Source organism: Littorina saxatilis, linkage group LG5 (genome assembly GCF_037325665.1).
Source record: "Littorina saxatilis isolate snail1 linkage group LG5, US_GU_Lsax_2.0, whole genome shotgun sequence".
Taxonomy (NCBI): Eukaryota; Metazoa; Mollusca; class Gastropoda; order Littorinimorpha; family Littorinidae; genus Littorina; species Littorina saxatilis.
The window spans coordinates 4548878-4564417 of record NC_090249.1 but is presented as its reverse complement, the minus strand read 5'-3'; the positions used below and the strand labels follow the sequence as shown (position 1 = coordinate 4564417).

The following is a 15540-nucleotide window of genomic DNA, read 5'->3' as shown; positions in this document are numbered from 1 at the left end:
TTCTTCTTGTTCTTCTTCTTGTTCTTCTTGTTCTTCTTCTTGTTCTTCTTGTTCTTCTTCTTGTTCTTCTTCTTGTTCTTCTTGTTCTTCTTCTTGTTCTTTTTCTTGTTCTTCTTCTTGTTTTTCTTGTTCTTCTTGTTCTTGTTCTTGTTCTTCTTCTTCTTCTTCTTCTTCTTCTTCTTCTTCTTCTGCGTTCATGGGATGAAACTCCCACATACATGTATATAAACATCTAGGACTGTTTTCAGTATTGTTGATAACATGTTCTGTGTGATTAAGGGTATTCAGCTGGTATTTCCTTGTTTTTCACTACCTATTTTATTCATGGTTTTATTACTTAGTTGGTGGAAAAATCTTTTGTAATGTATGTTTGATGGTGTATGCTTTTAATTAAGCGTTGTTGACTATGAATGTAGATGTAAATGCTTGTATAACTGTGTTTTAATTTTAAATGTGTCAAGCGCAAAGAGCATAATTGTAAAGTTATGATGTTGCGCTATATAAATGCTCATTTATTATTATTATTATTATACATGTATTTGTTTGCACAAGTGAGTTTTTGAGTCACTTGAGAAAAAGTGACTCTATGTAATCGGTCAGTGTTAGTCTGTCCGGCCGGCCGTCCGGCCGGCCGTCCGTAGACACCACCTTAACGTTGGACTTTTCTCGGAAACTATCAAAGCGATCGGGCTCATATTTTGTTTAGTCGTGACCTCCAATGACCTCTACACTTTAACGATGGTTTCGTTGACCTTTGACCTTTTTCAAGGTCACAGGTCAGCGTCAAAGGAAAAATTAGACATTTTATATCTTTGACAAAGTTCATCGGATGTGATTGAAACTTTGTAGGATTATTCTTTACATCAAAGTATTTACATCTGTAGCCTTTTACGAACGTTATCAGAAAAACAAGGGAGATAACTAGCCTTTTCTGTTCGGCAACACACAACTTAACGTTGGGCTTTTTTCGGAAACTATAAAAGTGACCGGGCTCAAATTTTATGTGAACGTGACTCATTGTGTTGTGAATAGCAATTTCTTCCTGTCCATCTGATGCCTCATATAATATTCAGAACTGCGAAAGTGACTCGATCGAGCGTTTGCTCTTCTTGTTATGTGTATGACTGTTTTTACCCCGCCAATTGTGAAATGTTACAGATTCCAGATGCTGTATGCTGACTCGTATCTGAGCCGGGACGATTTCCGCAGGATGTTTGATCACACACTCTATGATTGTCTACGCAAGTCACTCGACTGTGAGAAAGCCTTCCCCGAAGTCTACGGCAAAGTCAACCGCAAAGTCCGCGATTAACAACGTGTTACATAATTCAAGCTGAAATTATGTCCTTTTAGTCTTTTCTTACACTATCACACTGCCTTGTCCCCCCATTCCTAGTAAGGCAAGTATAAATTGAACTCATTACCTAGTCAGGAGTTTGAAAATGAAAGAAAATGTATTTTTTCCCAGTGAAATGACTATTTGTTAAGAATAGTCGCCTCAATTTAACAATGAGGTTGTGTATTTGACAACAAATGCACAGTTGGTAAGATGGGACATGATGTCATCAAATCTTGACCAATATTTAACAAATGAACTGTAGCAAACATATCCAGTTTGACTTGAGATGAACAAAAACGCAAAGTTCCTTAGGATCAAAATAGCGAACATATCAGGTTTGACTTGAGATGAACAAAAAACTACTTGATCAAATAGTTAATATTAATATCAAAATAGTTTATGCTAAAGCTTTGTTTGCTGTTCCCTTGTCTTCGGTCTTTTAGCATATGTATCAAAACTTGTTCGAGTAGAACATATTTGTTTGCAAGATGCTTATTCGGCAGTTGTGATTTTATAATAACTGATATATTCTACCTAGTGCTCTTTCGTTGAAGGTGAACAAGCTTCCTTTGAATTTAATTCTTTTAAATGTCCATCTTGTCTAAAATTAATTCATCCGACCTGCATGTGAGTAAGAACCTCATGCTTGACTGTCTGTTTTGGGACAGTAAAATGGTACAGCATTATAGATACGTGCCTTTAGGACGGCCAGAGCTTCTAGAACAATTGACATATTGTCATGATCTTAACATAATTGCATAACTAATAGTCCGTCAATTTGGAGCAGCGAGTCAACTCTGGTGCTCTCATGAATCCCTTGCGTGATATTTGAAAAGGGGGAGCAGAAGTCACATTAAGAGAAAAGCATGATTGTTCTACCATGGAGTAGAATTACCAAAGTTAAAAGGTGAGATAGGTGAAATAGGCCTTTTTTTCCTTCCAAAATGGAAGTCAATGATTTGCTCTGTTATGAGCCATCTGAAGTTTTGTTTCTGTTTTTACAATATCATTCAGTTGTTAAGCGATTTGTTAAAATTGTGTTTTTAATGTTCTTGTAATACAAAATGCAAGCCTCTAAAGGCTTGTATTAGAAATTTGCAGTCCTAACTTTCTTGACTGAGATATGTATGCTCAGATGGTGTCATGTCTATTATTTGACTTGAATCATTTTTCTCAAAACTTATGAATAAATATATACGCAATTTCCTTATGATCATGATAATATGCTGGTGCTTGGTCCGTTTAAAAAGAATTTGGTGTGTTGGTATTTATTTTTTGCTAAAGCAGGGTTGTGCATCACTGCTGAACATGCTTCCAATCAAAGTTTACACTTGGATTTGTTTCTACAATTACTTCTTAAGACATAGGAAACCCATATTTTGTTGACAGATTGACAGATGCAGGATGCACATAGAAAAGGGAAAGGAAATGACTGCCGTGTTTTTCCCCCTAGTGCACCCATGCATGTAGATACGTCTCTTACTTTGGCCAGTTTTACTGAACTTACTCGTGCCCCTTGTGATGAAATGAAGGTCAGTTTAAGGCCTTCTGCCGCTGTCAGAAGCCCCCCCCCCCCCCCCCCCTCCGATGTTTTTACATTATTTTTATGCTGGCACTATTATTGCAATATTATAGTTAAAAGGAATGCATTGTTGTTGGCCCCTTGCGTTTATCATTTGTTGTCTCTTGTCATCAACCATTGCAGTTTTAAAGATCAGAAGTTGCTAGCTTCTTTTATTGATGATATTTGTTATTGTTTGAGACAGTAAATGTGAAAGGTATTTATAGAGTGCAATTCTAAATGTTATCAACCATAGCATTTAAACAAATCAGAAGTAACTAGCCTCTTTTTAATGATATATGTTATTGTTTGAGACAGTAAATGTGAAAGGTATTTATAGAGTGCAATTCTAAATGCTGTCAACCATAGCATTGTAAAAGATCAGAAGTAACTAGCCTCTTTTAAATGATATATGTTATTGTTTGAGACAGTAAACGTGAAAGGTATTTATAGAGTGCAATTCTAAATGCTGTCAACCATAGCATTGTAAAAGATCAGAAGTAACTACCGTATTTGACGGATTACAAGACGCACCGTTTCATAAGCCGCACCCCTGACTTTTAACAAAAAAATTGTGACGAGCAACGTATAGGCCGCTTCACTATATTAGCCGCCGTCGAAAAAAATATAATCAGATCGTGTCAATCAATCAAAACAACCAGGCAAACGAAAGTACGGACGTTATTTGGTGAAATCGGCTCCGAGAATAAACAAGTGAAACAAAGAAGAAAAGTGAAAACGTTTGAAGAAAAATATCACACACACAATTTGTAACCAACACACACATGTAGTCCCGCCCGGAATAATCTTTTTTGGGATGATTTACGACTTTTGCGCACATTTCGAGCAGACGAAAACACAACATGGCGGCTCTCGCTCCTCCAACTATCGCGAGACACAAAAAAACGAAAACGAAATCTCGCAAACGCGAGATCCTGATACATCCGGTGTTTCTCTGTACGCTATCTTGTCACGAGGACTTGTTGACAAACGAAGATTCGCGAAAGAAAGAGAAAAGTGCTGAGTCTTGAGTAGAGAGCTAATAAAGTACCGGTAATCGCTAATCGAGCGAAATGAAAATCCGCGGCGACTTCCATTAGGTGAATGCTATTCAAGTTTAGGTAACGTTTTAGCCGCATCTTTTTATAAGCCGCAATGCGATTTTTTTTTGAAAAAAAGTCGCGGCTTGTAGTCCGTCATACGGTAGCCTCTTTTTAATGATATATGTTATTGTTTGAAACAGTAAACGTGAAAGGTACTTATAGAGTGCAATTCTAAATGCTGTCAACCATAGCATTGTAAAAAAACCCGCGGGTTAGGGGGAAGAATTTACCCGATGCTCCCCAGCATGTCGTAAGAGGCGACTAATGGATTCTGTTTCTCCTTTTACCCTTGTTAAGTGTTTCTTGTATAGAATATAGTCAATTTTTGTAAAGATTTTAGTCAAGCAGTATGTAAGAAATGTTAAGTCCTTTGTACTGGAAACTTGCATTCTCCCAGTAAGGTAATATATTGTACTACGTTGCAAGCCCCTGGAGCAAATTTTTGATTAGTGCTTTTGTGAACAAGAAACAATTGACAAGTGGCTCTATCCCATCTTTCCCCGTCGCGATGTAACCTTCGTGGTTGAAAACGACGTTAAACACCAAATAAAGAAAGAAAGAAAGAAAGTAAAGATTTTAGTCAAGCAGTATGTGAGAAGTGTTTAGTCCTTTGTACTGGAAACTTGCATTCTCCCAGTTGGAGCAAATTTTTGATTAGTGCTTTTGTGAACAAGAAACAATTGACAAGTGGCTCTATCCCATCTCCCCCCTTCCCCCGTCGCGATAACCTTCGTGGTTGAAAACGACGTAAAACACCAAATAAAGAAAGAAATAGCATTGTAAAAGATCAGAAGTTTTCTCGCCTCTTTTATTTATATATGTTATTGTTTGAGACAGTAAAAGTGAAAGGTATTTATAGAGTGCAATTTCTCCCAGTAAGGTAATATATTGTACTACGTTGCACGCCCCTGGAGCAATTTTTTGATTAGTGCTTTCGTGAACAAGAAACAATTAACAAGTGGCTCTATCCCATCTCCCCCCCTTTCCCTGTCGCGATATAACCTTCGTGGTTGAAAACGACGTTAAACACCAAATAAAGGAAATAGAGTGCAATTCTAAATGTGACAGGTATTTACAGATGTGCAGTTCTAAATGTAGTAAATATTTATTGAGTGTAGTGCTGGACAGCTAACAGGGTAGGTGGATGTGTCTCAGATAACCATCAGCTTTTACTGCTAAAAGTTATGACATATTTATTTGTAATTTTAACTTTTCTAGACTATGATCTCATTTGAGTTTTTGCCAGGAGCGTGTTTTGTTTGCTTTTGATGTGTTGTGAAGGAGTAGTATGATATTGGTCTCATATCAGTGCCTGTTACTTCTCATCATACCAAGCTTGCAAACTGTTTTGTTTGCTAAGTGATCATTTTGTTTATTTTGTGCTGTTAGAATTATATATTGGGTACTTACGCTAAGCATTGTTCTAATTTTGGGTACTTTCACTAGAAGAATACAAGTTTGTTTAACATTGTGCTTATTTCAAGGTTGACAATGTTTTGTTGTCAGTCTCTTGTGCTATTTAGGATTTGTGCATGTGTGTACACCTTGTAATTTGCAAAATTGCCCCCTGTAACTTACTGGTATTATTGTTTGCATTTAATCAAACATAACCTGCTAAACAAAGAGGTAGTGCTACTGAAAACATGTAATCAAAAATTACAATTTTTTTTGATTATTTCTTGGATTGTGTACAACAGTATTGACGCATTTGCTACATGTTTTAGTGAAAGATGATGTGTGTGGTTTGCAGAGAGTCTCATGCTTGACGGAGCACCACTTTCTTTCTGCGCAATTCTGTGAAAATATTTGTACAGTTCCAGCCGGTATTCATTAAGAATATCCACCCAGGAAGGTTCTAATTAATGAAGTAATCTTCTTACCCTTTGCCTCCCGCACAGAGTCATACTGTCTCCTTTGCCGTTTTAAATTAACACCGGACTTGTGATCCTAAGGTGACAGGTTGGAATCCATGCTGGGACGGACATGGGTCAACTTTATGTGCAGGCTCAGAGGCAGTATCCATGTCCCACCCCCGTGTCACCACAGTAACATGTAAAAGACCTGTTATTCTGCCATAAGCTGATTACAACCAAACACGCACACACCTGGGTAGCGCGACTCTGTTGCTGCTAGCTTTCCACTGGGAGGAAGCGTCCCGAATTTCCTAACATTGGGATTATAGAGTAAATCTTCTTCTTCGTTCATGAGCTGAAACTTCCCCCGTTAACTCATGTTTTTTGCACGAGTGGATTTTTACGTGTATGACCGTCTTTACCCTGCCATTCAGGCAGCATACGCCGATTTCAGGGAAGCATGATGGGTATTTTCATGTTTCACTAACACACCGAACTCTGACATAGATTACAGGATCTTTTCCGTGCGCACTCTTGGTCTTGTGCTTGCGAGTACACACGAAGGGGGAGAAGGCACTTGCAGGTCTGCACATAAGTTGACCTGGGAGATAAAAAAAATCTCTACCCTTAACCCACCAGGCGGCCGTGGCCGGAATTTGAACTCACGACCTTCTGATGAGGAGGGCAATGTCTTATCCACTCAGCCTGTCAATAGAGTAAATGTAATGAAAAAGACAATGACATGAAAATAATGAAGCAAGGCTTGGTCTCATTTGCTCATGCCATGCCGTCTCTTGGCACGAAAGGAGGGAAAGCAAGTAAACACATGTTAATACAGCAGTTACAGGATCTGGGTATGAAATTATCAAGTGGGGGGGGGGGGGGGGGGTATTGAGCTGTGCGGGAGACAATGGGCTAAAAAGAGAACTGATGGAACTAATTGAATGGCGTGGCGTGCGATGGAACTAGCGTAAGATTTTCACAGAGTTGCCCCATTTGAATTTACCCCAGGTGCTAGGATGTCCTTGCAGAGAATTTGCAAACCACTGATTTAAAATCGTAAGAAGTCTTTTTTTCTCTCTCTTTTCTTCCAGTGGGACTTAACACAAACCTGCTGGTGCCGATAAGGCAATGCACTGTGACTGTGGTAGAAATGGTGACATGTAGGCAGTCTGGTGCTGGTGCTGGTGCTGGTGACTTATATCATTGATATTAGAGTCCTCATCTAACTGAACAAACACAGGAAAGCCAAAGAAATGCATAGATGTCACTCCACGTGCCAGACATCCATGAATTTCTATTTAATCATTTTGCCTTTTTCCTTACAATGATTTTATTCCCACCTTTGTAATTTTAAGAGCAAAGAGCAGAAGTTTCATGTCTAACGTTTTTGTTGTTGCTGGGTTTAACAACAGTGTGAGGTCGCACAAGGCTTTGTTTTGCTGTGTATTTGCAAGTCCACTCTACCATTTTATAAGCCATTTCTGGTCAGTTTATTTAAACACTTGGTCCTGACGTGTAGTGGTATTATTTAGATGTGTGTTTATCTAGCTGCTTGCTCCTGAATTGTACGTCTCGTTAAGTTGCGGGTTTAGTTAGCCTCTTGGATGTGACGTTTGGTTCTGAGTTAAATTGTGACTTTGTTTGAAGCATTTTAGTCTTGTTTTGTTATTGTCTCATTTAGTTGTCAGCTCATTTAGCTTCTTAGTCTTGAGGCTTAATGTTGCGCTGATTTACCCTCTCGGTCCTGACATTTAGTTGTGAGTTTATTTACCCACTTGGTCCCGACATTTAGTTGTGAGTTTGTTTACCCACTTGGTCCCGACATTTAGATGTGAGTTTATTTACCCACTCGGTCCCGACATTAAGTTGTGAGTTTATTTACCCACTTGGTCCCGACATTTAGTTGTGAGTTTATTTACCCACTCGGTCCCGACATTTAGTTGTGAGTTTATTTACCCACTTGGTCCCGACATTAAGTTGTGAGTTTATTTACCCACTCGGTCCCGACATTTAGATGTGAGTTTATTTACCCACTCGGTCCCGACATTTAGTTGTGAGTTTATTTACCCACTCGGTCCCGACATTTAGATGTGAGTTTATTTACCCACTCGGTCCCGACATTAAGTTGTGAGTTTATTTACCCACTTGGTCCCGACATTTAGTTGTGAGTTTGTTTACCCACTTGGTCCCGACATTAAGTTGTGAGTTTGTTTACCCACTCGGTCCCGACATTTAGATGTGAGTTTATTTACCCACTCGGTCCCGACATTTAGTTGTGAGTTTATTTACCCACTTGATCCCGACATTTAGTTGTGAGTTTATTTACCCACTTGGTCCCGACATTTAGATGTGAGTTTATTTACCCACTTGGTCCCGACATTTAGATGTGAGTTTATTTACCCACTCGGTCCCGACATTTAGATGTGAGTTTATTTACCCACTCGGTCCCGACATTTAGTTGTGAGTTTATTTACCCACTCGGTCCCGACATTTAGATGTGAGTTTATTTACCCACTCGGTCCCGACATTTAGTTGTGAGTGTATTTACCCACTTGGTCCCGACATTTAGTTGTGAGTTTATTTACCCACTTGGTCCCGACATTTAGTTGTGAGTTTGTTTTCCCATTTGGTCCTGACATTAAGTTGTGAGTTTATTTACCCACTTGGTCCCGACATTTAGATGTGAGTTTGTTTACCCACTTGGTCCCGACATTTAGATGTGAGTTTGTTTACCCACTTGTTCCTGACATCCAATTGTGAAATTATTTAGCCTCTTAGTATTGAGGTTTAATCGTTTCATTTAGTTGTCAGCCTCTTAATTGGTGCTGTTGTTTAGCTAGCTTGTTAAGTTTTAAGTTTATTAAGCCACTTGGTCCTCAGTTGTCTCCTTTGGTTGTGTGTTTATTTAGCCATTTGGTCTTGCCTCGTTTAGTTCTGAGTTTATTTAACCACTTGATCATGACATTTAATTCCGAGTTTATTTAGCCTCTTGACTGAATGGAGCCATAGAACTTTAGGGCATTTCTTATGGTGAGATTTATGTGATCTAATTAGGGCAATTGTTTGGTAAACACGAGGTGCGTTTTGCATTTATTTCGTACGCACTTGATATGCTTTTGAAATTGTTTTGTGATGAAGTGATCCAGGTATACGAGTTGTATGGCAAACACAGATTGTACAATTGCATTTATTAGTGTGCATACTATGTTAGATTTTTTTTATTGTTTGAATTTGTGGGTTGTCAAAGGCTTTTTCTCTTCTTTGTTACGCTTTTGTGGTTGCTGTGGACTGACTTCCATCTTCAATTCTTCTTACATCTTTTCTTGCCAATGTTTTACAGATACTCAACATTTCACCGTACCCACCTTCTTGACATGCATGTACACTGAAATAAAAGCTGAAAGACAGTGTTTTTTGGATAGTACCTTGTGTCGATTTGGCCTCTTTCTCTCTCGTTCTGCCTCACAGAAGACATACCAGTACACATACAAACACAGATGCATGGACACAAATGCACAGGTGGGAAGAATTTGCACATACTTAACTGAACACTTGGAAAGGACCCAGTTCATGACTTCAAAGAAGAAGAATGCAGGGTGGGCAAAAGAATGCTTATCTATGCTACATAAAAAAACAAGGCAGATGTGTTAGAAGGAGATCTTTGTGAGGAGGCTGTTTATTTTTTTATTTATTATTTGACTGGAAAGGCTATTCATTTCCCTACCATTGTCGCTGAATATGGTTGGGTAATTGATGACCTTTACAGTCGTATTTACAATAAACAGCGTCATCACAAAGACCTGAACTCGAACGCATCTCCGCCATCTGTCTGGTGTGGTTTGTTTTTTCATAACAGGTAGTATACTACCCCCACATTTCTTTGTTTTGTTGCCTTACTTGGGCAAATGTGCATTGCAAAATTAAGGAAAACCTGATCTCTTGATTCAGTCACCAACAAACACACAAGCATGACAGAGATACTACTTTTAAAAAAAGGAAATTTTATTTTTGGAATTAATTGGTACAGAAGAGAATGCAAGGCAGAGAGCTAACCGATCCCCACCGAACTAAAAAATATACAGCTTGTAGCAACCAACAAGGCAACCGTGAACATGAGCAAACAAACAAATAATTAAAAACTTTGTAATTAGGAACTTGATTACACTGCCTTGACAACGGAAGATAGTGTACAGAATTACACATGTTATCTCTGAACACCGCATTTTTACATACAACCGAGTGGTACAAGTTTGTAGCAACAGGAAAAGCATCTGATACTCCTATCCTTTTCATGGTCAATAAATGTACTAGCTTCATTTTAAAATATTAATATACTTGATTTTTTACCTTCATCAACATTAATAATCAAACATGCTTTTTTTTCATTAAAATGATATCAGCAATGTAATGATAGTATGCTTATAAACTAACAACTGATCAAAGTGTCATTTGTGCTTCACAAAAATTAGTTTGTTAGACCACAATTCCATTTATTACAAAATTAAAACCAGTTTCATGGAACATCTTTTAACCCATAAGTCGATGTGCTAGAAGAAGCTAGAAGCGTTTTCGGCCTCAATATACTACTGGCTATACATACTGGGCAATCTTGATGGGGAAAAGAGAAGCGAAGATCAAAAGTCGAATAGAGCATATTAACACACGATGTCATGGACATATCCACTCTAGATCCAAACAGCCGGATGAATAACACAATGGAATGCTACAGTACATCAACCCAACACTTGCAAGATCAAAATATCAAAATTGAGTTTCTTTAAGCAGCGTATGCCAAGAGCCCTTTTTTCTCTCGAGTGCGCTGTACGTTCAAATAAGCGCACTCAAATGCTTTTTATCCTGACAGCATACTTCTTTACCTTCCGTTCATATGCGATGATATTAAGCGTGGTGTTCATGAAAACTTTAAACCAGAAGGGTATCTGGTCCATACAAAAATAGTCTACAGTTTGTCAACAAGCATGTTTTCTCTAACTTGACAAGTGATGCATATCTGATGTGCGTTTCCCTGGGACAAACCTTTGTCACAGTTCTTTCCACATCACATGCGTTCTAAGGCCAAAAAAAAAAATTGTCTGTTTAGAGTAACATGACCAAAAAAAGTAGGGTCGGTAGGTAGGTAGGTTTTTTTTTTTTTTTTTTTTTTTTTGTGTGTGTAAATGCTATGTTGGCTGAACATTCACTTCTTATATTTGATGAATACATGTTTCAAAACTAACGTATAAATAAAACAGAGAGAAAGGGAGAGAAAGAGAGAGAGAGAAAGGCCAAATGTCTCTTTTTAGCATTTGTACCTCTTTTTTTTTCTTTTTTTTTTTGAAATCCAAAAAAAGTTTTTGGGTCGGCGCCAAATCGATAGGGTCGGTCGGGTTACCCTAAACAGACAATTTTTTTTTTTTGGCCTAATGAGCCACCACTACTTGTCATAACTCTTGGCATACTCCTCTTTCAAGCCGATGAAACAAATTTGCTGCCATTTTGGACAGGATGATTTCTCCAACAGAAACATCCAGAACCTTGTCCCAAAATACAAGAAGAGCTGAAGACGCAGGCACGCGGCACAAATCATGGCGGGCGGTCGACCGCGCCAAAGAATCATCAATGCAAATAAAGCAGCACCTTGCTAATCAGTTATGGATAATCGAAAAAGCATTATGAAAACGAAAGTCCACCATACTGAAACCCAGGATTCTGCTGGTTTGCCAGAAATAAGTCACTGTAGTAATCTACTTCTGGTGAGAAACTTACAATGCTCTCTCTCTCCTTCTTTCCAAAATGATCTTTGATGATAATTACTCTTGCATTGTTTGACGAAATGATGGAAAGAATGCGCAACAAAATTTTCTCTAACAAAGAAAATCAACCCTAGTAGTGGTAATTTTCGTTCACTCAACTTTTGCTCATGATGTCAGTGTCTTCCCTTTATGAATCTGTTTACAAATATTGTTCCAATTATTGGACTCTTCCATACTATAACACAAACTGCACATACAACACATTATGGAATAATGTTCTTTATATTCATTATATAGGAATTTGTCGAGCACATGATAATAATGATCAATTATCTACCAGTCAATCAATGGATCACAAAGTGTGCATGAACATGTACAACAAGGAACAGTTTGTGGATTGCTGTCAGAGCACACAGACACTAAACAACTGGTTGCAACAACTTTGCGAAGAGTACGGAAAAAATAAAGTTAGCAATCATGTTTAATCAGGCTACTCATGCAGGAAAGTATTAACATCACTGCAGGCGAAAGTTCCGACCAATACATACAAACACTGTCAGTTTTGTCTTTGATCATGAAGCATTTTATACAGACGACGCTACTGCAAACTACAGGGAAACTTGATGCGGCGTGGTACAGGATGACAGCAATCTTCAGTACAAAATGGCAAGTGACAGAAGGCAGCCGTTCCCCACAGAATCAGCATTTATTTATTTACACTTTCCAATGATCAAAAGTTTTATACACTTGATTCATTCAATGTTTCTTTCTACTCAGTACTGGGTCTGTATCGTCAACAGTGAAATCAAGCTAGCGTTCATCATTCTATGCCAACCGACACAGTAGAAGTACACACATAGCTGATCAGAATATAGAAGGTAGAAATGAAAGTTTACAGCAAGTCAAAAGACAAAGCATCAAGCACAATGAGATGACAAGAACTGCTACAAGGCCAGCCTGGTTTCCTCCGAGTACACAAGGGCTGGGGGCCAGTCTACAAGCAAGAAATCTTTGTTATAACTCAACCAGGAACTAACACAACACAACTGGGATCAAGCGTTTAAATCTTTCCGCAATATGCGCAAAGCAGCGCAGTCCTTCCACCATCTCTCTCCTCATGCACAATCCAACGCTTTCAACGCCAACATTAACTCTTTGTCAGTAAAACTTGTAACAGAACAACTCTCAACAGGCAGTAACTTTGAAACACTTTAAAACGACGGTCATCTAAAATCATGGGGCTGCACCGCCACAATCCCTCCAGGCTTAAAACTGCAAAGTGTATCCAAACAAATAAAACTTCTCAAGCATAAAAATACACGATGCATTATTAAAAAAACACACACTCCTCTTTCGCACACGTATGCATATATATATATAACAATTTGCGGGCGGGGTCGTTCCCGCCGCTGACGTAACACGGCTGCAAAATCTGGAAAGAGCCTGAAGCCGCGTCAGATTGAATATGGTCCCTTCAAGTGAATGTAGCAAAGATAATGAAAAAGCGTGAACTCAAAACAGTAACACTTATATACATTAGTTGCGTATACGCCAGGGTGCCTGACGTCATATACAGGTGTAAAATAAATCCCTGTCTACATTGGGAACGGTACATGTCTGTAAAAATATTTTCATACATCAGCTTGACAGTTCTTTAAGTCAAAAGGTTTAACTCGCACTCGATGTTCAGTGCACACCACTTATTAAAACAAATAAAACAAGTGATAGTTATCAAATAGCAAGGCCATAAAACGTTCTGCTCGTAAAATTAACCAATGGTACTGATAAATGCAAAAGAAAAGATATTAAAAAGAAAAGTTTCTCAGTTTTCAACTTCTGAATGCAGTGAGATAAAAAAAGCACAATGTTATATTAAGATTATTAGCCTAACGTTAAAAACTATTGCAATGTTGCAAAGACGGATGATGACAGCAATGTTGATGTCCACTGATGACACGGTGCAGAAGAAAGAAGGCTGCAGCGACACATTGTTCTCTTTCTCAAGTGGTGAAACTCTTGACGAAACAACTATCATGTTGGTTCTATCCTCTCTGCAACAAAGCATGGAACACAATGTCAGTCAAACACACGCAGCAGTCAATGAAACAAAGCAGCTAATCAGACAACAAGTTGACTGAATCTGGTTCAGGTTCGCTACCATTTCCTTCCCAATTTAAAGACGGAAAGAAAAATAATCTTGCAATTACATCAACTTCTCTTGCATCTTTTTCATGTCATGATTAAGGTACCAACAATATTGTCAATTGAGACCACCACAACCCACTCCTATTCCTTCGCTTACAATGTTGTTTCGTTGTCGATACCAGTGCTGCCGTTTTGTTAGACAGAAAACTGTCATGTTATCATTGCGTGTAGTACATACCAGTGCTGCCGTTTTGTTGGACAGAAAACTGTCATGTTATCATTGCGTGTAGTACATACCAGTGCTGCCGTTTTGTTGGACAGAAAACTGTCATGTTATCATTGCGTGTAGTACATACCAGTGCTGCCGTTTTGTTGGACAGAAAACTGTCATGTTATCATTGCGTGTAGTACATACCAGTGCTGCCGTTTTGTTGGACAGAAAACTGTCATGTTATCATTGCGTGTAGTACATACCAGTGCTGCCGTTTTGTTGGACAGAAAACTGTCATGTTATCATTGCGTGTAGTACATACCAGTGCTGCCGTTTTGTTGGACAGAAAACTGTCATGTTATCATTGCGTGTAGTACATACCAGTGCTGCCGTTTTGTTGGACAGAAAACTGTCATGTTATCATTGCGTGTAGTACATACCAGTGCTGCCGTTTTGTTGGACAGAAAACTGTCATGTTATCATTGCGTGTAGTCGATACCAGTGCTGCCGTTTTGTTGGACAGAAAACTGTCATGTTATCATTGCGTGTAGTACATACCAGTGCTGCCGTTTTGTTGGACAGAAAACTGTCATGTTATCATTGCGTGTAGTCAATACCAGTGCTCCCGTTTTGTTGGACAGAAAACTGTCATGTTATCATTGCGTGTAGTCGATACCAGTGCTGCCGTTTTGTTGGACAGAAAACTGTCATGTTATCATTGCGTGTAGTACATACCAGTGCTGCCGTTTTGTTGGACAGAAAACTGTCATGTTATCATTGCGTGTAGTCGATACCAGTGCTACCGTTTTGTTGGACAGAAAACTGTCATGTTATCATTGCGTGTAGTCGATACCAGTGCTGCCGTTTTGTTGGACAGAAAACTGTCATGTTATCATTGCGTGTAGTACATACCAGTGCTGCCGTTTTGTTGGACAGAAAACTGTCATGTTATCATTGCGTGTAGTCGATACCAGTGCTGCCGTTTTGTTAGACAGAAAACTGTCATGTTATCATTGCGTGTAGTAAAAGAGAAAGGAAATGTTGAAACCCATGGAAATAAGACGTGCACCAAAAGCTAAAGCACTTGTTAATCTGGGCCGGGACTCAGAGAAGGTATCCACCCCCTTGTCACCACAGTGGCACGTAAAAGACCTCGGTCATTCTGCCATAAGTGCAGGTGGCTGAATACACCTAAACACGCACACACCTGGGTAGCGCGACTAGTTGCTGCTAGCTTTCCACTGGGAGGAACCCACCCAAATTTCCCAGCGATGGAACAATATGTAAGGCTTCTTTTTAAGCCTACTGTCTATATGATACTTACCGAGACAGTACTATTCTTGCACATTATCTATTATAGGCCGAAAAAATTGGACAAAACGCTGAGTGGGTACAATTATCTCCCATAACCATGCGCCACCGTGGATCCCAAGCACTGTCCGAGTGCTTCCCCCTTACAGGATGTAGGTGGCGCGTCCTCTTTCTTTATGAGCTGCAGACCCTCAAAAAGCCCATAACATATCAAGAGGGGAGGCGGGAGGGAAACTCTAATAGTACTGTCTCGGTAAGTAT

General features: G+C 39.0%; 2 protein-coding genes across 14 annotated transcripts in view; one reads left to right on the top strand and one right to left on the bottom strand.

Moving 5' to 3' along the window:
* LOC138966100 (delta(24)-sterol reductase-like) overlaps window positions 1-2172 on the top strand; it is a 9510-nt gene extending 7338 nt beyond the window's left edge. Inside the window, exon 4 of the mRNA XM_070338179.1 lies at window positions 1159-2172. Coding sequence (XP_070194280.1) covers window positions 1159-1312 — 154 coding nt within the window. The 3' untranslated portion in view covers window positions 1313-2172. The remainder of the gene's footprint in view (window positions 1-1158) is intronic.
* Window positions 2173-9840: 7668 nt separating this feature from the next.
* LOC138966118 (protein 4.1-like) overlaps window positions 9841-15540 on the bottom strand; it is a 142959-nt gene continuing 137259 nt past the window's right edge. For 12 of the 13 annotated variants that reach the window (XM_070338225.1, XM_070338214.1, XM_070338226.1 and 9 more), the window contains one exon: window positions 9841-13663. The gene's annotated coding sequence lies outside the window, so the exon portion shown is untranslated. The remainder of the gene's footprint in view (window positions 13664-15540) is intronic. The other variant, XR_011455612.1, reaches the window with a different exon arrangement.